At 47.5% G+C, this 25,454-nt stretch overlaps 1 protein-coding gene across 1 annotated transcript; it reads left to right on the plus strand.

Moving 5' to 3' along the window:
- The first annotated feature begins 1,089 nt into the window (after positions 1-1,089).
- On the plus strand, positions 1,090-24,332 carry Fam83d (family with sequence similarity 83 member D). Its single transcript, XM_048349190.1, has 4 exons — positions 1,090-1,569; positions 13,147-13,314; positions 18,733-18,857; positions 21,536-24,332. Exons 1-4 carry the CDS (start codon positions 1,090-1,092, stop codon positions 22,521-22,523), a joined length of 1,761 nt encoding a protein of 586 aa, XP_048205147.1. The 3' UTR covers positions 22,524-24,332.
- Positions 24,333-25,454: the final 1,122 nt, after the last annotated feature.

Raw genomic sequence — 25,454 nt, forward strand, 5'->3', positions numbered from 1 at the left:
AGTGAGAGAGGAGAAATAGAAGGGTGTACTCAGTATATATGTGAACATAGCTATATATAGTTATATACAAACACTATATAAATAACACTGTTATATACACATGGGCATGCGTATGTGTGTCTATGTAGCCCAGATTTACCATCTTCCTACTCAGTCTCTCTCTCTCTGTCTCTGTCTCTGTCTCTCTCTCTTTACCAGTCCTGGGGCTTGTACTCAGGGCCTGAGCACTGTCCCTGGCTTCTTTTTGCTCAAGGCTAGCACTCTGCCACTTGAGCCACAGCACCACTTCCAGCTTTTTCTGTTTATGTGGTGCTGAGGAATGGAACCCAGGGCTTCATGCATGCTAGGCAAGCACTCTACCGCTGAGCCACATTCCCAGACTAGACTAAACTTTTTTTCTTCTGGTATTGGGATTTGAACTCATGGCCTGGGTGCTGTCCCTTAGCTTTTTTGCTCAAGGCTGGTGCTTTATCACTTGGGCCATGGCTCTCCCTCTCCTACTCAGTCTCTCCAGTGCTGGGATTACAGGTGTGCTCCACCTTGCCCGATTTCGGCCTGCTATTTTTTTGAATGAATGATGAGGTGCAAGGGATAATGACAATACGGCTTGCTTCGTTCAAATTGAGAGCCCAGGTGTGCTCAGTGTGCCCAGGAATAAGCCATCAGCCTTTCCTCCCTCCCTGATGGGCCTGACAGTCCCGGGCCCAGTATGGCCGCACCAGGGAGCTGCCGGCAGGGGGCGCGCTAGGAAAGGCCGGGATCGGCTCCAGGACCTCAACGGGGAGCTCGGTGGCCGGCTGCACCTCCAAGGGTTGCACCGCCCCTCAGGCCTGGTTGCTCCTCCGGATGGGTGGAACCATAGATGTCACTGCACCCGAGCGAAACCGCGGGGTGCGAAGCCGCCAATAGCAACCAGGGGGTGGGGACTCGGCGGCGTAGCCCCGCCCCTCCGCCCTGAGGCAAACAGCCAATAGGAGAGCCGGGGCGGGGCGGCGAGCCAATGGCGCGGGCCGGTTTGATTCAAAGGCGCTTATAAGCCGGTCCGCGACGTCGTCCGGGCAGCAAGTGTGGTCGCGGACTGCCATCGCCATGGCTTTTCGGCTGGAGGTCCCGGACGAGCTGCCCGCCGCCTGCCTCTCCCCGTGCGGGCCGCCCAACCCCGCCGAGCTGTTCAGCGAGGCTCGGCGCCTGGCGCTGGAGGAGCTGGTGGCGGGCGGCCCCGAGGCCTTCGCGGCGTTCCTGCGGCGCGAGCGCCTGGGCCGCTTCCTGAACCCCGACGAGGTGCAGGACGTGCTGCGCGCGGCCGTGCGGCCGGGCGGGGAGAGCGCGGCGGCGGCGGCTGCCGAGGACTCGTTCGGCTCGTCGCAAGACTGCTCCTCGGGCACCTACTTTCCCGAGCAGTCGGACCTGGAGCCGCCGCTGCTGGAGCTCGGCTGGCCCGCCTTCTACCGGGGCGCGTACCGGGGCGCCACGCGCGTCGAGGCGCACTTCCAGCCCCGCGGCGCGGGCGCCGGCGGCCCCTACGGCTGCAAAGATGCGCTGCGCCAGCAGCTGCGCTCCGCGCGAGAGGTGAGCGCCCCCTCCCCCCGGGGCGTCCACTGCCGGCCTGGGAAGCCGTGGGCCGCCGAGCCCACACCCGGGCCCGACCTCCCGGGGCCCTCGGGTAGCTCCACTCCCCCCCCCCCCCCCCAGTCAGACCCTGGATCACCAGGCCGCTTTTTGCGGCAGGTGTGTGAGTGTCAGACCTTGGATCACCAGGACACTCTTTGTGGCAGGTGTGTGTGTGTGTGAGACCCTGGATCACCAGGACACTCTTTGTGGCAGGTGTGTGTGTGTGTGTCAGACTCTGGATCACCAGGCCGCTCTTTGTGGCAGGTGTGTGTGTGTGTGTGAGAGAGAGAGAGACCCTGGATCACCAGGCCGCTCTTTGTGGCAGGTGTGTGTGTGTGTGTGTGTGTGTGTGTGTGTATGAGAGAGACCCTGGATCACCAGGCCGCTCTTTGTGGCAGGTGTGTGTGTGTGTGTGTGTGTGTGTGTGTGAGAGAGAGAGAGAGAGAGACCCTGGATCACCTGGCCGCTCTTTGTGGCAGGTGAGTATGTGTGATGGGTGGAGCTTCAGTCCCTCAGTCCCCAAGGATGTGAATTGTGCAACCGTGTCAACTTCTGGAGAAGGAACCCGAATTGCTTACAGTCCCAAGTCTATCAGTTGGAGCCAGATTTTCCTGATCCCACTTTTAGGAGCGGCTTAGGACATGCATTACTCAACAACAAAAATCCTTAAAGATAACTCTTCCCCCGCCCCCCCCCAACACACACACACACACACACACACACACACACACACACAAAAACTTATGGGGCATTGGGGATCAATTGCTGCTAATTAGTTTCACAGTCTTTTTTTTTTTTTTTTCTGGTCCTGGGGCTTGAACTCAGAGCCTGGGTTGCTGTCCTTGAGCCTCTGGGATCAAGGCTCCCCTCCACCAGTTGAGCCACAGCACTACTTCCAGCTTTTTTCTGAGTAATGTATTGGAGATAGAGTCTCACAGACTTTTCTGACCCCGCTGGCTTTGAACCTTGATCTTGAGCTCAGCCTCCTGAGTAGCTAGGCTTACAGGCATGAGCTACCAGCACTCAGCTTAATTCCACACATCTTATTTTGTCGTTAACTGGAGTGTTAGGGAGAGTCTATCCCTTTGCCTCTGGCCAGAGACTGAAGAAAAAGTTACCTCTTGTTGAATGAGGACTCAGATTTGCTTTCCTGTGAATAGGTTGTTCCAAATAGTGTTTGTCTAAAATGCAGTTACCTCTGTATCACATCAGCCTTTATCCACAGTAGGCTATGGTCTTAGTGTCTGACTCAGTGTGTGTTAGTGGGGGAGGGGAGAATGGTGGGGGAGGAAGGTAATGTGAAAGTGTGGGGGGTGGGAGGGCATGGCAGTAGACATTGTAGTCCATACCCAAAACCAGCATGATTGCTGGCAGGCACATGCTAGTAGGCTGTGCCCCAGTTTCTTGGTCTGAGTATGCCAGGGAAGTGGCAGGCAAAGTCCCAGGCATGGGACTTGGTAGGCCCGGTGTCATGCTGTGTCCCGAAGGAGATATCTGCATGAAGTTGGGCTGAAACAACCAGGTCCAGAGGAAAGATCCTGTGTTTTTGATGTTGGCTCTAGACCTGACTGGCCGGGCTGCAGACTCTGACCTGGTGCCTTGCCTTTGGAGGAGTGGGAGTGTTATCCCTTAGTGCTTTGGGTGGGTTGAGGTTCTTTTAATGATGCAAACGTGTGTGTATTCCTTCAGTTAGAAAAGTTGGTTACAGAGATGAAGAGGCAGAGGGGCTGGGAATATGGCCTAGTGGCAAGAGTACTGGCCTCCTATGCATGAAGCCCTGGTTTCGATTCCTCAGCACCGCATATATAGAAAACAGCCGGAAGTGGCACTGTGGCTCAAGTGGCAGAGTGCTAGCCTTGAGCAAAAAGAAGCCAGGGACAGTGCTCAGGCCCTGAGTTCAAGGCTCAGGACTGGCAAAAAAAAAAAAAAAAAAAAGATAAAGAGGCAGAACTGTGGGGTAAGTGTGCATTCTCAAAGCTCACCTCAAGGAGGGGAACTTGAGTACTTGGAAAAAAGGTAAGTTTCCATGACAGAGATAGGGACGGGTCCATCCTTCCACCCAACCCTAAATTACAGTGGTAGTGGAGTGCACCAGAGATAGATCCAGAAGGAAAACTATAGTCAGGAGCTGGCTTAGAAGGATGGAGGCTGGAGTATAGACTTCCCTCCTCCCAGGGTGATCTGTCATACATTCCTGGAAAGAGCTCCCCACCTTGTTCTTTGCCGTACTCCTGTGATAGGCTCTTTTCTCCCAGATTTTGTATTGGAACTTGCACATTTTAGCCTGAGAAAGGCGACACCTTTACATCCAACCAGTATTTTTAATGCATCTACCATATTGCCAAGTTGCTGCCGTATTCAGTGCCTACTGAGGATCACACAGCCATGTGAAGAGGAAGCAGTTGGATGCAATGGAAAAGAGGGGTCCTGAGAGGAAGGTGCGGGGAGAGTGACTGGGGATTGAGGGCTGAGGTGTGGCTTGTTTTCGTGCTCCGGCAGGCCCTGTGGTAGCTAGGGCAGGTGGTGATGCTACTGAACTGGAGGAAGATGTGGGTATGAGTTGGATTTGATTTGAAACATAATTCAAAGATCCAGAGATCATCTCTTTTGTTGAAAAAGAAGTACAAAAATGAAAATTGCTTTCTTTTTGTTAAACAGCATTCTAAACAAACTCAGAACAGGCACAGTTATCATGTCCATTTTACAGATAACAGAACTGAGGTGTAGAGGAGCTGCTTGCCAGAAGATTATGTACCCAGAGAGTGATGGAGCCACGCCAGGTGCTGGTAGCTCACACCTGTAATCTTAGTTACTCAGGAGGCTGAGATCTGAGGATCGTGGTTCAAAGCCTGCCTGGGCAGGAAGGTCCCTGAGACTCTTCAATTAACCATCAGAAAACCCAGAAGTGGCACTGTAGCTCAGGTGGTAGAGTGCTAGCCTTGAGCTAAAGAGCTCAGGAACAGTGCCCAGGTCCAGAGTTCAAGCCCCATGACAGACCAAAAAAAAAAAAAGAGTGCTGGAGCCAGATCTCAGCCTGAGGCATACTTTGGACCCATGCTCACCTTGTGTCCTGTGTGGAGAGAAGGAGCTGACCTTGTCCTCCTGAGACATCCTCAGATGGGTGGAGAGAGGGACTGGAGTGCTAATCTGGTGGCTGTTAGGTGCTACAACCTGTCCAGCTGTGCATTGTGTTCTGAGGAGTAGTTGTGTCACTCTGGCTACATCCTTTGAAGTCATGGCCTGTGACAGCAAGAACCGTGAAGGTGCACGTCTCAGATGCTGTATTCTGGTGGTAAACATGATGATGACATGCATAAGAGCACTGGGAATGAGCCCTTTTCCTGGATTATCTCACTTAACCCTCCCAGTGCTGGGAGGAGGCCACAATGAAGAAAAACCAGGCACCCAGAGGTTAAGTAACTTGCCCAAGATCCAACCACCTCATCTGCTGTTGAGCTCAAACTTGGATTGGTGGATTGGAAGTTTTCAACAGACTGAGGGGTTTGTTTTTCTTAAAGGTTGCTTAAAGATTTGGACTTTTCATCTCCACGATATGAATCTGTAAACAGGACAGTAATGATGACAGAAGATTAGTGGTCAGTTTTAAAAGGAAGAGGCATTAAATAAGCAGAGACCTCAACCCATAAATAGAGAAGGTGGTTCATGACCACAGGACAGTTTGCCCCCCACCCTTGAGGAAGGTAAAGTAACTTGAAGCAGATCATCTAGTGGATGAATAAAGAACTTTGAATTCCACATGGTAGGTCCTACTTAATGATCATCTGTCACACAGAGTAAGGTGCCCACTTTATGTGGAACATGGGTTCAAGTTGACCACATACCTGGCATTCTGTTGCGCTTCACTAGAGCTAAGGAAATACTGTTCTGATGTCCCAAAGAGTTTTTATTTATTTATTTTTTTGTTTTTGTTTGTTTTTTGCCAGTCCTGGGGCTTGGACTCAGGGCCTGAGCACTGTCCCTGGCTTCTTTTTGTTCAAGGCTAGCACTTTACCACTTGAGCCACAGCACCACTTCTGGATTTTTTGTATATATGTGATGCTGAGGACTCAAACCCCGGGCTTCATGTATACGAGGCAAGCACTCTTACCACTAGGCCATATTCCCAGCACTTATTTATTTTTAAATTTGTTTTATTTTTCATTTTTGTGTTGGTATTGGGTCTTGAACTCAGGGAATTGTGCTTGGGCTTTTTTGATCAAGGTTAGCATTCTCCCACTTGAACCACAGCTTCACTTTTGGCTGTTTTGGTGGTTAGAGATAAGAATCTTAGAGACTTCTGTCTGGGCTGCCTTTGAATTGAGATCCTCAGGTCTCAGCCTCCCAAGTAGCCACAGCTAAAGGTGTGGAGCCCTGGCATCAATGTTTTTTTTTTTTTCTTTTTCTTAAAGGGGATTTTGAATTATGCAGGATCTCTTTCCTTACACACTTGATCTAGAATCTACCCTTTCTGGCTGTAACTTGTGAGGTGTCACTCAGTTCTTTGTGTCTGTCACTGTGCCAATTAGTGCTTGGCCTCCTATGTGGAAGTTCAGGCTGGCCTTATTTATTGATATGATTGATTCTGGTGTGTTTTTCTTAACTTTTTTTTGTTTTCTTTTGGGGCATCATCTTGCTCTGGTGCCCAGACTGGCCTTGAACTTGCAGTCTTCCTGTGTCAGGTTCCCAAGTTCTGGGGTTACAATTATGTACCACTGGCACTTAGCTATTCCTCGCTTCTGAATGGGACTTCGCACACCAAGTTCATCCTGTCAGGAGATTCCCAACTTAGCATAGCTGTCATTCTTAACAGCTGCCATTCCCTGTGTGCCTTGGTTCCAAAGGGTCCGCTTTTGTGGTGACCTCACCCTTGGTGGCCATCCTTTTGATGACCTGAGAGTTAGTGGTGGCGATCTTTGCATAGCCAGAGAACCCTGCCTGGAGGACTAGCAGCTGAGGAATCTGACGAAGGCCCCTGTGAGTATGAGGACGTCCTGATGCTGGCTCTGCTGATCTTGCTCAACCTTGTGTTGTGATAGCACCTGCGCTGTATCAGTTCCTGTCCCAGATCATCCCAAAGCTTTCTCAACTTTGCTGCTGTTGGCATTTGAGGCTGCATGATTCCTTGTTCTGGGTGGGGGTGAGGGGTGGGGTGGAGGGGCTGTCTTGTGTGTTGCAGGTTGTTGAACTGTATCCGCAGCCCCCACTCACAAGATACCAGTAGCAACCCTCCCCTCCAAGTAGTCCTGTAGGTCAGACCTGTCACAGCAGGAGGCAGCCTGACACTCAGTTTCTATTCAGGATGATGATTTGGAAATGGTGACAAGGGTTGTACTTGTCAGTGGCCTGAGTGTGCACAACTGTAGATTTAAGATGGAAGGCTTAGATTATGCATTTTGTCACAGATTAAATTTTTTTAAAAAGTTGCTGGTGTTCTACCATTTGAGCCCTACCTCTACTTTCAATTTGGTGCTGTTTATTGAAGATAACCAGCAAATTAGACTCTCACGGACTCTTAAATGGTAAAGCACCTTCCTTGAGTGGAAAACTTTGCCCAGACCCTGATTTCAAGCCCTCTAGTACCAGCAACCGTACACACACAAAAACATGAGAAACAGAACAAAACGAAAACCAGGTAACACACAGAGTGAAAAGGTTTCTGCAGCAGGAGGCTGTCCAGGTGAGTCATGGTGAGAGATGGATGATGACATGCGGTCAGTGTGCGGAATCTAGTGGCCAGGCTGACAGATCCTGAATGCATAAAAGGCTTTGGCCGAATTCCAGGCAGGTTGCACATCTGGGTGGGAAGGGAGGGAAACAGATGCCCAGGGAAGGGGTGATGGATGTGTGCTTCCGGCTTCACACAGAAGAGCCGGAATGAGGATTGGGATGACCGGCCCCAAGTGGCCCCTTGAAGCTGTGCACATTGCCGGGTCATATCCCTGACCAGCCCCTGTGGAGGGCGCATGAATCACAGACTGGCTAGAGCAGGACTTGTTTCAAGGACACTGAGGCCCAAATTGATGACTAGGTAGGGATGGTGCCAGAATTTCAACGAAGAATGCAACTTTGTGCTGCCGAGGATTTGCTATGTGCTAGAAACTGCCACTGGGTTCTCTCATTTACTCAGTCACGCACAGGATAGTGAGCTTTTTTTTTTTTTTCACTCAAGGCTGGCATTCTACCACTTTGAGCCACAGCACCACTTCTGGTTTTCTGGTGGTTAATAGAGTCTCAGACTTTCCTTCTCTGGCTGGTTCTAAGATCTTAACCCCCTGTAGCTAGGAATACAGGTGTGAACTTTATTTTTATCTTTGAGCCTTATCACTGAGCCTTTTTGTTGTTGTGGTGGTGGTGGTTCAAGGCTACCACTTGAGCCACAACTCTACTTTCAGTTTTTCAGTAGTTAATTGGAGGTGAGAGTCTTATGGGTTTTCTTGCTCTCAGCCTCCTGAGAAGCTAGGATTACAGGTGTGAGCCACCAGCACCCAGCTTACTTTTTGCTAAGATAAATGGTCCTTCGTGGTACTTTACGGCAGGGTACTTTATCGATCCTCTCAGTATTCATTCATAGCACAAAGTTATCCTAAGACTGGATGATGGATTTTTAGTCCAGCACTTTTTTTTTTTCTTTTTGCTGGTCTTGTGGCTTGAACTCAGGGCCTAGGTGCTGCTGCACCTGGCTTTTTGGCACTTTTTTTTTTTTTGATAGGTGTATTTGGATTCATACATTCTAGTTCTGCACATGGCCGAGAATGTCCTTTGAACATGCTTCCTAGCCTCTCCAAGACTTTCTTAGCTAATGGGGTTTTAAAATCTCTAGGTATCTCTCCTTTGAGCTTTTGTGCAAAAAGGCAAGTGGCAAGATCCCTGTTGTGTGTGAGGAGTAATGGAAGTGGCGCTGTAGTCTTTGCAGAGATGGAGGGGTGGGGTACCTGTGATCTGTCTTCCGACATGAGGCCCTCTGAGCACCATGGGGCAAGTCAGTCAGTGTGAACAGCCGGAGGGACTGAGCGTGAGGCTTGCAGTTCGTCACCAAGATGAGGATGTGGGGCTTGACACGGGTGTGACCACTGCAGATGCAGAAGCCCTGGACAGTTGTAGGGTCTATATACCCCAGTTTCTGAGCGGTTGGATATTTCTGCTGTAGATCATCGTGCTGGGACTGATTGGCAGGTGGGCCCAACCGTGGAATAGGCTGAGAAGTCACCCCATGTGCTACCTTCTGGCCCCAAGGGGGCAGGCTGAGCAGCACGGGCTGGGAGAGGCAGTGTCCAGGGTGGCTGTAGCCCCACTGCGTGAAGGCTGGCCAGCCCCTTTAGGGAATAGGTTCAGTGGCCAGGACTTGGCTAGTGAGGAGGAGGCAGGATCGGTTGCCTGGGGCTAGTTTAGCTGTGCAGGGTGGAGGTGGAGAGATGGGAGCATGGGTATGGGGATTTCTTGTTGAATGTTGCCACAAAGAAGACTGGGCCTTGTGGTAAGATAGGTCTTCTGAGAGTTCTGCTTTAGCTGAGAATTCTGTTTTAGTTATGAAAGGAGGGTTCCATAGATTAAAGAGAAGGAAACCCTCCACCCCTCCATGGCCCTGAGATGTCCTGCAGGGATTAGGGACCAGCCTCCAACCAGCCTGTGGGAAAGATTGAGACTTTAGACCCAAAACTACTAACCAAATAGCAAACGAGACACTCATCAGACAGCAACGGTGTTGACTATACAATTATTCAGTTAATTGGTGAGTCCAAGTTCATTTTGGCTGGCACCTCGTGCTCTGGGCTCTGTTCCCAGTCAGCCTCCAGCAGCCCTGTCCAACACTGCCCGAGGCTCTGCCAGGCTTGTGGCTGCACAGAAGATCTTCACATTTCCCTCATTGGCACCCTGCTGTGAGTGCCATTGTTGGTCCTCACATCTGTGTGTGTAAGACCCCTTTGCTTTGCTTTGCTCCCTGGCCTGTGCCCAGTGCTTGTGTCTCCTCCATCCCTTTCCCTCTCCTACAACCCTCATTGCTTCTTACCTGGTTACTGTCAGAAGCTTGATCACTGCTTTTTTTTTTTTTCCCTTTGGGGTCTCTAATGGGAACATTTACTGAAGTCTGTTAGCCTAACAGTTGTCTATGCACCTGCTGTGTTGCAGGCACTTACTTAATGTGTGACCCTGTGTCAGAGCCTCAGTTTCTTCTGTCCTGTTGGATTCTCTACTTTGCACTCATTATTCACAGTCGGTGTTGGAGGAGGACTAGCATTGGTCCCTGGTTGGCATTCAGGGACCTCTACCATTCACCCTCTCCCAGTCATGTCATCCCCCTTTCATGCATACTGTATGTTTCAGCCACCATAGTACAAACCCTGTCCCCAACCTCTCCCTTCGTCGTCAGTTGGTTCTACCAGAGGCCTTTCAGCGATTCTGAGGCCTCATGTCCAAATCTTCTTCTGTGTGACTAAGTCAGATGCCACCTCCCTCAGGAAGCCCTCCACCTCTTACTTGGTCAATATCTGCATGCACAAGGGCAGCCTTCAAGGAGGATGCTTGCCAGCTCCCTGAGTCATTCTCATTGACTTCCCTCTTGTGGGGTGCTTTCCTGCATCTTGTGTCTTGCAGTCAGTCAGCTCTGCCTGGTGCAAGGTCAGGGTCAGCACACAATAGACGTTGAGGTACTGGCCGCCTACTTGAGAATATGTTTCATGCTTGCCCTGAGCTAAGCCCTGAGGATTAAGCTTTGTCCAGTCCTCACAACAGTCCTTTAACATAGCTGCTGCTGTTATCCCTATGTTCCAGAGTGAGAGAGGTTAAGCAACTTACCCATGGTCATACAGCTAGTAAGGGGCAGAACTGAGTTGTGTGTTCTGGCTTTTCTACCTTTTTTTTTTTTTTTTCCAGTCCTGGGCCTTGGACTCAGGGCCTAAGCACTGTCCCTGGCTTCTTTTTGCTCAAGGCTAGCATTCTACCACTTGAGCCACAGCGCCACTTCTGTCTGTTTTCTATATATGTGGTGCTGGGGAATCGAACGAGGCAAGCACTCTTGCCACTAGGCCATATTCCCAGTCCTTGGCTTTTCTACCTTTTAATGGTTATGTGATCTAAATGAATGGGATGGACACAGCTCTCAAAAAAAACACGATGCGTGGAAGCCATTGGAGGATCTGAACTTCTGAAAACGCCACCTGTTAAGAACATTTATTGCTTTTTATTTTATTTATTTCATGGTATTGAGGACTGAACCTAGGCCCAGTCAACTTTCCTACTACTTCAGCCATACTCCCCATCCCACCCCTCACTTCTTAGTTTTTAAATCTGTGTGTGTGTGTGTGTGTGTGTGTGTGTGTGTGTGTGTGTGTGTGTGTGTGTAGTGGGTTTTGGCTGTGCCCTTTGTCAAGAATAGCTCATGGCTGGAGCATCTTCGAGATCGGATGGGGAAAGGAAGGGAGAGGGGGGAGCCAGACATCCTGGTCTTCCCAGGCTCCCACAAGGCACTGGCTTCCCAGGACCATGGCATTTCAAAGTCCCTCATCCGAGTAGATGAGACCCTAGAGTTTTAGGGAGAGGCAGAAAAAGGGCCTCTTTGTCTTGGCATTGCTTCTTCAACCCTGAAAAGGTGAAAGGACTGTCCAGAGTCCTCTGGGACCACAGAGGTGAATTGATCACAGTTAAAGGCCACCGTGGCAGAAGAGGGAGAGAGAATTAGAAATCTCGATGTTCAGAAATAGGGTTCACAAGATTCCAAGAGACCTGGCAGTCTACTGTGGAAAAACTGAGAGGCAGGAGGATCCCTGACATCTGATGGCAGAGCAGCTCCCAAAACTTTCAGTTTATACCTCCAGCTCTTGGCTTGGCTTGTAGGAGCTTGTCTGTAAGCTATACTTTGTCCACACCCCTTCTACCCTGCCAGAAGCCGAGGGCCATGGTTTCAAGCCTTTGTAGGGGGTGATTAGAAGCCCTAGGGCTGCAGCAGTGCTTTAAAGGAGCGAGGGAGGGTAGAGCCTGGTGATGTCTCCCTGTAAGCAGCTGCAGCTCTGGACCAGGAAAGTGAATGCCTGAGCGGGCACCATGGGGTCTTCTGGACCTCTGTGTATAGTCATTTATTTTTTGTGGTAGACCTGATCTGCAGCTAAGAAAACTGACATTCAGAACAGCTGTAATTTTCCCAAGGATGCGTGGCTAAGAGGCAGTTCTAACTGGTCTCATGCTAGATGTAGAAAAGTAATTAGTAGGCACAAATGAAGTGACATTGCTGGGGGCAGGGGAGGTATGGGGAGAGAAAGCACTGATTGGAGCGTAAAGGCAGAACTTTTTTTTTTTTTTTTTTGGTGTTGGTCCAGGGGCTGGGGCTTTTACTCAGGACCTGGGCACTGTGCTTGAGCTTTTGTGCTCAAGGTTAGTGCTCTGCTACTCTGAGCCACAGTTCCCCTCATGACTTTGCTGTTCCAGCTGGCTTTGAACTACAGTCCTCAGATCTCAACCCTCTGAGTAGCTAGGATTATGAGTTTGAGCCCCCAGTGCCCAGCTAAGGGCAGAACTTTTAGGAAGTATTCCTGTGTTGTTGTGGACTAGTGCTGGAAAAATGAGCTCCACAGGAGCCATCTTTCATGGAGGAGGGAGAATTTGCTTAGGGAAGGCCTGGCCGGTGGGAAAGAGCAGAGTGCTAGGGAGATGTGGTGTTGGGAATGCAGGAGATGGCAAAAGCTGTGTGCCTTATCTGGTTGGTTCAAGCCGTAACTTGGTGATGGATGGGATGGGTCTGTATAAGTCATATTAAAAATCAGAGCTCATGGTCCAAAGTTAGTATTCAAAACCATAGACATTTGTGTGTGTGTGTGTGTGTGTGTGTGTGTGTGTGTGTGTGTGTGTGTATGCTGGGTACTAAGGGCCTCAAGTTGGGCCCTCGGAGATGTCCCTTAGGCTTTTTTTTTTTTTTCCCTCAAAGGGATCTACCATTTGAATCACAACTCTACCCTGGCTTTTTGCTAGTTAATTGGACATAAGAATCTTAGGGACTTTTCTGCCTGGGTTGGCTTTGAATCATGGTTCTCAGATCTCAGCCTGCTGAGTAGCTAGGATTTACAGGGGTGAGCCATCAGCATCCAGCTATTTACTTACTTTGTGGACCAAAAAACAGTGAGAAACACAGCATGCCCTAGATAACAGAGTTGGCCCAGAGCCTAGACAGCTTGCTCATCTGAGTCGGGCCTGGAGGACGGGGGGTATATAGTAAAGGAGCGAAGTTGAGTGGAACATGTTCACAGGCCAGGGCACTGACCTACTCTATATTTCTGAGAAAGTGGCCAGTGTGGAGGAAAGTAGGGGAAGACAGTGGGAATGTGAGCTGGGCCAAGTCAAGACTTCTAGGACAGGTGTCAGGAGTCTTCAGAGATGGAAAGTAGTGTCTAGTGCAAGGAAACCCACACTACGGGTAAAGGAATGGGGAGGACAGTTGGAGGATAGAATCCTTTCCTGCCTCAGAGATGGGGTCCAGAGTTCAGTCAGTATGCTGTAAGGTGTGCCTAGGAACTGACAGCTTGCTCTTCCTCCTGCTTCCTCCTGTAGGTGATTGCCGTGGTGATGGATGTGTTTACAGACATTGACATCTTCAGAGACCTGCAGGAAATATGCAGGAAACAGAGAGTGGCTGTGTACATCCTTCTGGACCAGGCTCAGCTGCCCCACTTTCTGGATATGTGCATGGATCTGAAAGTACATCCTGAGCAGGAAAAGGTTAGTGGTAGACTCCATTTTTGCCATAGTCGGCAAATACCACAGAGCACCCCAGCTTCCAGGCGGGTGGCGGTAGCATCTTTCCTAACAAGTGAGAGACCTGAGGCTGAGGCAAAGTCATTTGCCCAGGATTTCACAGGAAATACAATACTTTTGACCTTGATAGTCACAGGTGTTGATACCTGTGATACTTTAAAAATATCTGGGGATTCCAAACACAAGTCCACATGAAGACTGTGTCTGGATGTTTATGGAAGTATTATTTATTTATTTATTTATTTATTTATTTGCCAGTCCTGGGGCTTGGACTCAGGGCCTGAGCACTGTCCCTGGCTTCTTTTTTTTTTTTTTGCCAGTCCTGGGCCTTGGACTCAGGGCCTGAGCACTGTCCCTGGCTTCTTCCCGCTCAAGGCTAGCACTCCGCCACTTGAGCCACAGCGCCGCTTCTGGCCGTTTTCTGTATATGTGGTGCTGGGGTATCGAACCTAGGGCCTCGTGTATCCGAGGCAGGCACTCTTGCCACTAGGCCATGTCCCCAGCCCTATGGAAGTATTATTTACAATAGGCAAAGAATGGAAACAATCCAATATTCCTCAGCTGATAAATGAGAAAACAATATGTTGTCCATTCAGCCATCAAAAAGGAATGAAGTCCTGACCCATGCTATGACATGAATGAATCTGAGCATATGCGAAATGAAGGAGCTTGTCACAGAAGACCACATACTGTATGACCCCTTTATATGAAAGACCAGAATAGAGACAGAAGGTAGATTGGCATCAGTGTTGTTGGGAGGGGAGATGGAGGGATCGGTGGGATGGTAGCTAAGGGTGGCCACCATGTGTGGAGCTCCCACTCTGCCCTGTGTGGTGCTCTGACAGGTGTGATATAACTAGTCCTCAAAGTGGCCCCAGCAGGGAAGTGAATTGTCCTGACGTTTTAGACCAGGCTGTGATGACAGAGCCCAGGTATCCCCCACTACAAGGCTATGGGCCTGGCATTCACCTCCTGTGCACATAATCACTGCTGTGCGCTGCTGCTCCTTCTACATCATTACAAAATTAAAACGTCTGTCCTTTTCTCTGGTAATGAAAGTAAGTATTTAAATATAAGGGACACAATCTATTTAGTTGTTTGTTCTCCATCGTAGAGCAAGGCCAGAGTAGTAGTCTTTTATTTTGGAATCCATTATAATTTTTTAAAATTGTTATTATAAAGGTGATGTACAGAGGGGTTATAGTTACTTTAGTCAGGTAAAGAGCACATTTTTGAACCGTGTTACTTATTCCCTAGCTCTCTCACCATTTTTCCCTCCTGTCTCCACCCACAAGTTGTATAGTTCATTTTCAACATGGTATCTACTGAGTACCATTGCCGCACAGAATCTATTTTTTTTAGAAATGCAGCAGTGACACCTATGACTTTCAGGACTTAATATAGGCATCATCTATTTGGCAGGTACTGTCCTAGGTAGTATGAATAAAACATTCAGAAATGCAAAGAATTTGGGCTTTGGTACTGTGGGTTTTTGCATGGGGCATTATGTTACCACCTTACTGTTGCCTAACAGTTTGGTCTAGAAAATCCCCACCATTGAATTTCTCCCAGAAGTAAGGCTCTGTCTCTAATGAGAAAGCAGAGGGTTAGGTTTACTTAGGTAGTTACTTGTCACTTGTGCCACATTGTAAATTCATGGTGGAGGTAGGATTGAGACTTAGAGATGGAATGAAGTGAGATAGTCACGAGACCCAGCAATCAGTTTGAAAATGAGGTCAGGTAGACCCAGGGATCATGCAAGTCAGGAATGGAAAAATAGAGCACTGTCCTCTAACCAGGTATTAGGAGAAGAGATGGAAGGAAGGTGTCAGCGTGTAAGTCCAAGGTGCTTTCTATAATTAAGGCTGTGTTTTAACACTGCTGGCTGTTGTCTTCATGGTGGTCCAGCTCCTCTGTAGGAAGACTTGAAGGAAGTCCATTACTCTGGCTGCCTCAACTTTTGTAGTGGGAGATGGGCACCCATCTCCAACCCCCGTGACCCCTTTGCTGGGGAGTCTGTGCTCTCTCTGGGTACCCTCTGCTATGGGCTCTGATGGTTCAGAACACTGGCTTATCCTGTCTGTAGGAACTTGACCATGTAGTCATGGGCAAGTGTTCAGAAGTACTTTGGCCTGCATAACATTGCAATGTGTGTCAAAAGGAAAGATACACAGAACCACCCCTGAATCTGCCTGTAGTGGTATTTTTATGCTTATTATTCGGCTCAGGAGTCATTTCCTCCAGTGAAACCATCCTCCTGCCAATTCCATGTGAGTATCTATGAAATGTTCTATATTTTAGTCTTTTCTTTTTTTGTTGTGGTAGTGAGGATTGAACTCAGGGCTGCTTTGTACTTGGTAGGAAAGGGCTACATTCATGGCCCTTTTGTTTATATTGGAGATAGGATTTTAGTACCTTGGCTTTGACTGTTCTTGAACTCACGATCCTTCTGCTTCTACCACACCCAGCTCCTAGGTTTTTTTTTTTTTTTTAATTTTCATTTACCTTAAAATAGTTACAGAAGTAATATTAGGAATACCTCAGTTCTCTTATCTAGAGTCTCCATATGTTGGCATCTCTTGAGCCTTAGTACTATAATAATGTCTAATTTTCAGACCTTAAATCTCACTAGTTCTTCCACTAATGCCGCTTTTCTGGTCCTGGGTCCGATCCATGACTACACCTTGCATTTCCTTGTCAGGTGTCCTTAGCTCCTTTACTCTGGAGCAGTTCCTCCTTTGTCTTCCATGGTGTGATGCTGTTTAAGAATACTAAGCAGTTGGGGCTGGGGATATGGCCTAGTGGCTAGAGTGCCTGCCTCGTATTCATGAGGCCCTGGGTTCAATTCCCCAGCACCACATATACAGAAAATGGCCAGAAGTGGCGCTGTGGCTCAAGTGGCAGAGTGCTAGCCTTGAGCAAAAAGAAGCCAGGGACAGTGCTCAGGCCCTGAGTCCAAGCCCCAAGACTGGCCAAAAAAAAAAAAAGAATACTAAGCAGTGTTGTGTAGAATTTAAACTTGTCTGATATTTCCTCCTGGTTCAGTTCATATGCATTTTAATTAGAACACCTCAGAAGTGACAGTATGTTTAGCCCTAGCATTTCATTTTTATTTTGAAATAATGTTAGGTTCACACAGTTGCACAAGTAGTACAGAGAAGTTCCATGAGCCGTTCATCTGCTCCTAATCCCCAGTGTGTCTATCTTATATAATTGATAGTCCAATAATGACGGATGACATTGCTGTTTGTGTGTGTGTGTGTGCGTGTGTGTGTGTGTTGTGCCTTTTTATCCCCTGTGTGCATACATCAAGACAGAACTATTCTGTCACACAAAGGTCTCTCTCCTGGTGTACTTTGTGTCATATTACTTCCTTCTCCTTGCCCAACATCACTGTATGCCTCTGGTAGCCACTAATTTGGTCTTTTCTATCATTTTCTCCTCTAAAATCTGTTATATGATTGGAATCATGCACTAGGTATGATACATTCAAGATCCATCTCAGTTGCTTGTACAATAGTTTGTTCTTTTCTGTGCTTAGTAGTAGCAGATGATGTGGTTGTCCGGTAGTTTAACCATCACCTATAGAAGGACACTTGGTTTCTAGGTTTCCACTCCTGTGACAAAAGTGACTATGAATATTCATGTAAAGGTTTGGGGGTAGACAGGAGTTTCCTTTTCTTTTGTTTGTATGTGCGCGCGCGCGTGCGCGCGTGTGTGTGTGTGTGTGTGTGTGTGTGCATGCCAGTACTGGCTTGAATTCAGGACCTTGCACTCCTGCTGTTTTTTTTTGTTTTTTTCTCAAAGCTGTCACTCTACCACTTAAGCCATACTTCCAGTGTTTTTGCTGGTTAACTAGAGGCAAGAGTCTTTCTGACTCTCATATATCAGACTCCAGAGTAGCTAGAATTATAAGCATGAACCATCAGCGTTGAGTTCATTCTTTTCTTAAATTATATCTTGTCATATATATATATATATATATATATATATATATATATATATATATAGTGCTGGTATTTGGGCTTGAACTTGGGGCCTAGGGCCCTGTCTCTTAGCTTCTTTTCCTCAATTCTAGCACTCTACCACTTGAGCCACAGCTCCACTTCCAGCTTTTTGCTGATTAATTGGAAATAGGAATCTCACAGACTTTCCTGCTTAGGTTAGCTTCTAGTCATGATCCTCAGACCTCAGTTTCCAGAGTAGCTCAGATTACAGGTGTGAGCCACTGGTGCCTGGTTCTTGCCATGAGTTTTCAGTCATTCAGTTCCTTTCCTCTTTGTTCTAATCCTGAGGGCAAGAAGCATGCCTTTGGTCTCTGTTGTTTCAGGGCTAGGCACATAGTAGGGCTCTCCATGTTGTATAGGGCTCGCCATGTGGTATGAGTATGTCAAACAATCTTAAACATTTTGAGTGTGTAAGACTTCTAATGATATAGAAATAGCTCCTGGCCTTCTCTTAAAGAATTCAGGTTTTCTTTGTATTTTGTATACCATTTTTTGGTATGTGCATTTATGTGTGTCACTTTATAGGAATAATTTTTCATATATGTATGTTGTACTGCTGGTGTAGTATTTGTGTAAGTGTGTGTATGGAGTAGGTGTGATTTTGCTTAGGTTATGTGTTTCTGCCCACACAGCCCTGAGTTAGAGAAACGTGTCCTCTGTCTCTTTCTTTGGACCCCTGAGGGGTGGGGTGAAGTGAGCTTTTATTCCTAAGTGATGCCATTAGGCACATGAACAGAAGTACTGACTCAACTTCTTCTAGCCTTTCTCAAAATGTCATTCTTGGGGCTGGGAATATGGTCTAGTGGTAAAGTGCTTGTCTCATATACATGAAGCCCTGGGTTTGAATCCCCAGTACCACATATATAGAAAAAGCCATAAGTGGTGCTGTGGCTCAAGTGGTAGAGTGCTAGCCTTGAGCAAAAAGAAGCCAGGGACAGTGCTCAGGCCCTGAGTTTAAGCCCCAGGACTGGAAAAAAACAAAACCAAAACAAAACGTCATTCTTCACTACCATGTTTTCTTTGATTATTCCATCCCTCACTATTTTATTTCAGAATTTTTCTTGGAGTCTGTTAGTCTCCCCTAAAAGGTGAATCTTCTCCTAGTATACATACATACACAAACTAATTAATAGGCTCAACAATAAACATAAGGACAGAGGAGAAGATGGACTATAGGTAGGGTGACAGCACTTGGGGAACATTAGGCAAGTCTGCTGAGTGTGTTGCTCGTAGATGGTGACTGTAAGCGTCAGAGCACCATCAAGTTTGTTTGGGAATTGTAAGCTAAGTAAGCCCTTTGGTCTCATTCATTTGTTCACTGAACAAAGTCATTGACTTCATTGATTTTTTTTTTTTTCCATCTTCTGGCCAATAGCTGATGACAGTGCGGACTATTACAGGAAACATCTACTATGCAAGGTCAGGAACCAAAATTTTTGGGAAGGTTCATGAAAAGTTCACGCTGATTGATGGCATTCGAGTGGCCACAGGCTCTTACAGGTATGTTTCTAACAAGTGTATGAAGTGTATTATTAACCTGAACTCTTGAGAAGAAGCATGTCATCCCAAGGTAAACACATCTTGCTCCTCTCAGTGACAGCCTTTGTGACTCAGCATTCCCAGGTGCTCACACCTGTGTGTGAGTTGGCTCATCCCAACCCATTCTATTGGAGGTGATTGGTGTGAGAGTCACTTCCCCTGCCCTGTATCCACAAGTCTAACTTGCAGAAGTTAGATGAGCCTTAAGAACATACATCTAGTCAGCCTTAGAGTCAAGCCTTGGGCCAGGCCTGACTGCCACACCCAGCCTCAAAGCCTGGTTTCTTGGGGATTTGGATCCCATTTGTCCTGATCTCTGAAGACAAAGGGAATTGCAGGCATTAACATCAGTATGGAAGGCAGACCTGAAGCTGTACCTTTATACTTAACCTCTTCACCTTGCTTCCAGCCTTGTCATATAGTGTGTTAGTAGAGAAAATCCTGGCTATGTTTCAGACCACATGGGGTTCTCATTTGGCTGTGGTGTCTTCAGGTAGAGAGTAGGAGACTGAATGGTAGAGAGAGATCATAATGTTCACACTCATCCTGGAAGTTGTGTGTTTTGCCAGTTGCTCTGGCATTGTCCTATTGTAGCTGTGAGGGTGTCTGCAGAGAGAAGAGAAAAATCCCCTTTTTGAAGAACCATGTGGTCTGAAGTGATAATTACGTGCTGGCCTTAGGTTTTTGGCAGATGAGGCAGTAAGATCAAGAAGCTCTTGGTACCTTTCTTCCCAAACAGAGGTGGACCTCTTCCTTGAGATGTCCTTTTATAAGACATTTATAAATATCAGAAGAAAATAAGGTCCTCCAAAGTCGGATTTATCCACACTAACGAAACTTACTTCCAAATGGCTTTTGGCTGTTCTAAAACCTAACAATGCAAAACTACCCCCCACAAATGAACTACCCCACATGGGTGGTTTTAACTTCCATGTTACAGTCCTAATGCTGGTTGACTATTTTGTTTATATTACCTCGCTGAGGGTTTTCTAAAGAATCTCTTTGTTGGGTGCTGTTAGTTCATGCCTGTTAGCTCATGACACCCCAGGAAGAAAAGTCCCCATGAGACTTTTATCTCCAACTAGTCACTCAAAAACGGGAAGTAGAGCAGTGGCTCAAAGTGGTGGAGCACTCGCCTTGAGCAAAAGAACTCAGGGACAGTGCTTAGGCCCTGAGTTTAAGCCCCACAACTGGGGGAAAAAAATCCTTTTCAAACTTCGAAGGCAGTTCATAGGTAGCTTCTGCATTAGTCAGGGTTCCTGGTTGTAAGACTCTGAGTTGAAGCTGTGTTTTAGAATCTCTCCTTAAAGCATGTTCCTTATGATGCAAATCTCTTATCACTGTAGTGACTGCAGGTGGCAGAACTCTAACTCACACCTTGCATACTGATACTTTTTTCTTTGAAGTTTTATTTATTTATTTATGAATAAGTATGAGAGAGAATGTAATAAAAACCTATATTCTTACTGGCTAAAAATGTGAACTTTTCAATATTGTCATACTTTTTTTCAAATGTTGTCATTTACTTTTGATGCAGACTGATTCTGACAAACAGAATGCAGAAGTATGGGACAGTACATTTGGTTGTCAGCCTCTCTTGACCAAGGGCTGGACTCTGTCTTGATTCTGCTTTTCTCTGGCTGAACTTTATTCTTAGGTTGGTTCTTTCCCTTTGATGGCTAAGACCCTGACTTACATAATACAGCCTGTAGTTGTTGTCTCCCAAAGTGAGGCCCTCTTCAAAACAGTAATGGTATGAATTTCTGGGAATTCACCAGGCCACAGTGGGTTCTCATGCCCACCCAGGAATGATCCCTGAATCTAAGGAGATGAATGCATTGTGCAGCCTGGACTGTGTGTCCACTCCTGTTGAGCTTAGACAGGGCACATAAAGCTTCCTCTTTTTACCAGAGGAAGAGTTGGTGGACTGGCAGGGGCACAGGGACAGTGATCAGCTCTTAAGTGTGTTCAGTGTTAGGGTAACAAATCATCCCCCTCTGTGAAAATGGAAACCATAGAGATGAACATGGTATCAGCAGTTTGTAAGGTATGGGGCCTAATCTAGGACCCATCACTAGCTCCCTTTTGAGGTATAGCTAGTGGGTTCATCTCTAAAAGGAGAACATAGCACTGCCTAAATACTTTAGGTTTCTCTTCTCATTTTTAAAACTCTGAGACTGAGGATCATGTGTGGTTTTACCTGTTGGTTAAATAGTTGCTAACCTTTTTTTTTTTTTTTGCCAGTCCTGGGCCTTGGACTCAGGGCCTGAGCACTGTCCCTGGCTTCTTTTTGCTCAAGGCTAGCACTCTGCCACTGAGCCACAGCGCCCCTTCTGGCCGTTTTCTATATATGTGGTGCTGGGGAATTGAACCCAGGGCTTCATGTATACAAGGCAAGCACTCTTGCCACTAGGTCATATATATCCCCAGCCCCGGCCTAACCGTTTCATTGATACATATATAGGATAGGTTCTATACTTCTGTTAGGTGAGTTGATGTTGCACTGAATTGGTCTGTATGTTACCACCAACGTTGTGAATATTAAATAGCAGAATGGCTGAGCTTTATTATTAAGACTGCCAGTAAACTGAGATTCCATATCCTTAACCAGCTTCTGTTGTCTGTTTTCAATTCTTCAGTTTTACATGGACGGATGGCAAATTAAATAGCAGTAACTTGGTAATTCTGTCCGGCCAAGTGGTTGAACACTTTGATCTGGAATTCCGGATCCTATACGCCCAATCAAAGCCCATCAGCTCCAAACTGCTATCCAACTTCCGGTTCCACGGCCGGTTTGACCAACTGGCAGACCGGAAGCCGTTATCCAAGGAGCTCACGCTGGGCAACCTGCTGCGCATGCGCCTGGACAAACTCTCCAGCACGCCTAAGAAGACACCCCTGGGCCCCGGGACGCCTGCGTGTGCAGGGGAGGATGCTCGGCGCCAGGACTCGGAGGCTTCCACCATCAGCGAGGATGACTACCTGCACAGCCGCCAGGACGAGCTGGAAGGCAGCCAGGGGGTCCATGTCTCCACCCAAACCGAGCCAGGAGAGGAGCTGGCCGCGGTGAGCGTGAGCGAGGCGGGGACGCAGACCAGCTCCAGCACTGCCTGTGTGGGGACCCAGACCACGGTGGCCACCAGGGCCGTGAGCGCCCAGACTGTGCTGTGGTCCAGGGAAGCCACCACGCAGACGGACACTGAGGATAGCTGCCTCCCTTCCCACGGATCCCAGTCCAAAGAGGGGTCACCAGTGTCAAAGATGTCTGTGTCCAGGTCATCCAGTTTGAAGTCATCCTCCTCGCTGTCTTCCCAAGGCTCTGTGGCCAGCTCCATTGGCTCCCACACTTCCCTGAGAACCACCGACCTCCACAATCCGGGGTACCCCAATTACCTGGGCACCCCACACCTGGATCTGTGCCTGAGGGACTCGCTGAGAAACTTGAATCAAGAGCGACAGCATCACCTGACCGGCATCAGGTCTCGGCTCAACCACATGCTGACCATGCTCTCCAGGAGAACGATCTTTACTGAAAACTACCTTAGCTTTAGCCCCGGAAGTTATACCCGAGCCACTGTGAATTTGGTTGCCATTAGAGATGTCCCTCTCTTTCCTGCCCAGCAATGAGTGACTCTGGGTCCCAGTACCTGCGGTAGGCAGCACTTTACTTTCCTGCTTGGCAAACCACAGCAGGGTTCCAACTGCCTCCTCTTGACTGTTAGTCACTACAACTGACTTTGAATTCTATTCTGCACATCACATGCTTTTCTTTTTGTACTGTAGAAACCAAAGATTGGTTTTATGGCTTAAATACTAAGGGTACTATAATTTTTTTGCACATTTTAAACTGTTGATATTACTTAAAAAGATATGTAGGTGTTCTGGGGTTAAATCAGTAGAGAGGAAATGTTCCATGCTTTTCTTAAGGTGTTTGCTCTTGCCTTAGAGGACTGTTTTCAGGATCAAAATCCTGTTTAGAAAAGTTTTGCTGTGGTTTTTCTCTTAAAAGTATGTATGTTCCCAGCATTAAGTGTTGACTGCTTGAGCACTTTTTTCCTTTTTGTTTCCTGACATTTTTGTCTTTAGGAGTATGTAAAACAAATAGACAAACAGCACTCTTAGGTATCTGTGGAGTATCTTAGGTATAGGTGGGGAAGAACTTATTGATCTAGATTGTAAAAGGGAAAAGTTACTCAATGGACTAGAGATGTGACTCAAGCGGTAGAGCGCTTGGCTTGCAAGCCTGAGGTCCTGAGTTCAAATGCCACAACAACAAAATTGGGGTTCTGCCATCCATAGCATGGTGAAAACTGATGTCACTCTGTTTGAATGAGGAACTTCGCCACAGTCGTGGGCTTCTAATGTGCTCCTGCTTTTGTGTCTTCAAAGAAAAAGCCTGAGCTATTTCAGGGAGGACATGGGTTTTCTGCCTCTGCCAAAGGAGCCCTGGATGCCTGCCCAACATAAAGTCTAGTGGCCCCATGGACTTCATTTCATCAGATGGGTGTACTGACTGTGGTTTAGCAATCTCCTATCCCAGAGCAGGGGCAAGAGAGGACACTGACAATTATCCCAGATTCCTAGTCCAATGGCAGGCAGTGTAATTGGTTTCTGCATCCTGCTAATCAGGATCAGTATAGTTGTGGAATCTCGTTCTTGTCTTATTCACGTGGACAGACAAAAGGAAGAGAGTTAACCTGTGGCTTCCTCTTTGAGGCTGGCTAGAGCAGTAGAGCTCTATAATAGGGCAGCTATTGCCTGCTGTGTAGAATGCTGCTGCACTGGGACCTGGAGTACTCCTGCAGGTTTTTATGTGTGCTGCAGGACTCTGGGCCCTGGCCAGGTTATGTGCAGGGTTAGTGAAGCAGATATGTGGAAACTGGTCTGTATTTGCCTGAAAGCGACTCTTACTTGCCCACAAATGGGACTTGAAACAATTTTAGGAAGAAGATGATATGAGTATGTATTGAATTCTTTTAAGATAAAGTGTAAGGTCTACTCCTGGGAGGGCTCCAGGCAGATGCTCTTGCCTGTTTAAGTCTGCACCTGCTCCTGGCACAGCACCGACAGCCACAGGCCGCTTGACTCCTCCATGTGCGCCACGTTGTCCTCGATCTCCATGGATAGCGCAATGTCTGTGTCTCATCATGTCCAGTGTCTCCTGAAGATCTGGGCTCTTTCTCTGTGGGGTGCCAGGGGCAGCTGACCTGGCTTTCTTGGACATGGAATCTTGTCCAGTGGTAGAGTCTTTCTCAGCATGCTTGAGTTGTGGATGGCAGACAGATCCAGGTTGAGGTCTCAGTGAAGCAAGGCCCAGCTGTGGCCTTCCAGCACAGAGAACTGCATGCAGTTTGCACAGGATCCTGCTGACCTGCTATCGGCTCTGCCCTTGTGGAGCAAGGGGGCCTTCCTCCCACCTTCAGGCAGCCAAAGTCGTTTCTGTATCAGGACTCAATTGCTTTTCCTCCCTGTGCTCTTTTCCCCTTCAACCTGGCAGAGGTTGAAAGCCCCAGAAAGCTACCCAGGGCTGAGTCCTGAGGAGTCTGCCATTGAATTCTTTTAACATAAAGCTTATTAAAATTGGTATGTAATTAAGTTAGTGATTTAAAGACTGATGTAAAACCAGCATGTCATTCTTTATGTCCACCCAGTTATAAACTAAATCTGTGCTAAAAATCATCACATCTACTGAGTTTTGTCATTGCAGAATTCTGGCAAATATTCATTGGTCAGTTCTTGACAAAGGTGCAAGAAAGCTCCAGTCCTCTTGGTCTCCTGTTGCTTTTTGTGGCAAGGACTCCTTTGCAGTTGAAAGCCACCCTGGGCGGAAAAATCTCTCTAAAACTATACTTCCCAACGAACCAGCAAAGAGCCAGGCTGGAAGCGTGGCTCAAGAGACTCATCTCTAATTAACCAGCCAAATGCTGGAAGTGGAATTGTGACTCAAAGTGGTAGAGCTCTAACCTTGAGCAGAAGTGCTCAGGGACAATGCTCAGGCCTTGAGTTCCAACCCCTGTGAATGCCAACTGGGGTGAGCTATCCCAGCAACAAGCACCTAGACCCCTGGGACTCAGCCAGCTCTGGGAACAAGGGACCATGGAGAGTAGGAGGAGAATGATATCACATCCTACCAGCTCTGGGAACAAGGGACCATGGAGAGTAGGAGGAGAATGATATCACATCCTAAATGGAGTCACTTTACACTCTCCATTTCAAAATTAATCAGAGCTGGGGATCAAGAGATAGTAGCCTGTCCATCTAATGTCCATACCTAACTTCTAACTGGAGAGGAACTTACATTCTCCAATCCAGCCTTAGCCCAGCATACTCTCCCTACCTAGTTGCCAGATGTCAGAAGTAGCTAAGGACATTTTCCACCAACTCTAGGACAGCCTGGAATGTAAGAGGTAAATATACGAACTAGCCAAACTACCCAAGTCATACAGTTTTAAAATTTCTGCCCTTAACCCTTCCTTTTGCTGTTTGTATGCTCAATATATTTAAAAAAAAATTGTCCAGCCCATGCCTCATGAGACTTCTTCCAGGCTTCATCCAAAG

Source organism: Perognathus longimembris, chromosome 6 (genome assembly GCF_023159225.1).
Source record: "Perognathus longimembris pacificus isolate PPM17 chromosome 6, ASM2315922v1, whole genome shotgun sequence".
NCBI classification, from domain to species: Eukaryota; Metazoa; Chordata; class Mammalia; order Rodentia; family Heteromyidae; genus Perognathus; species Perognathus longimembris.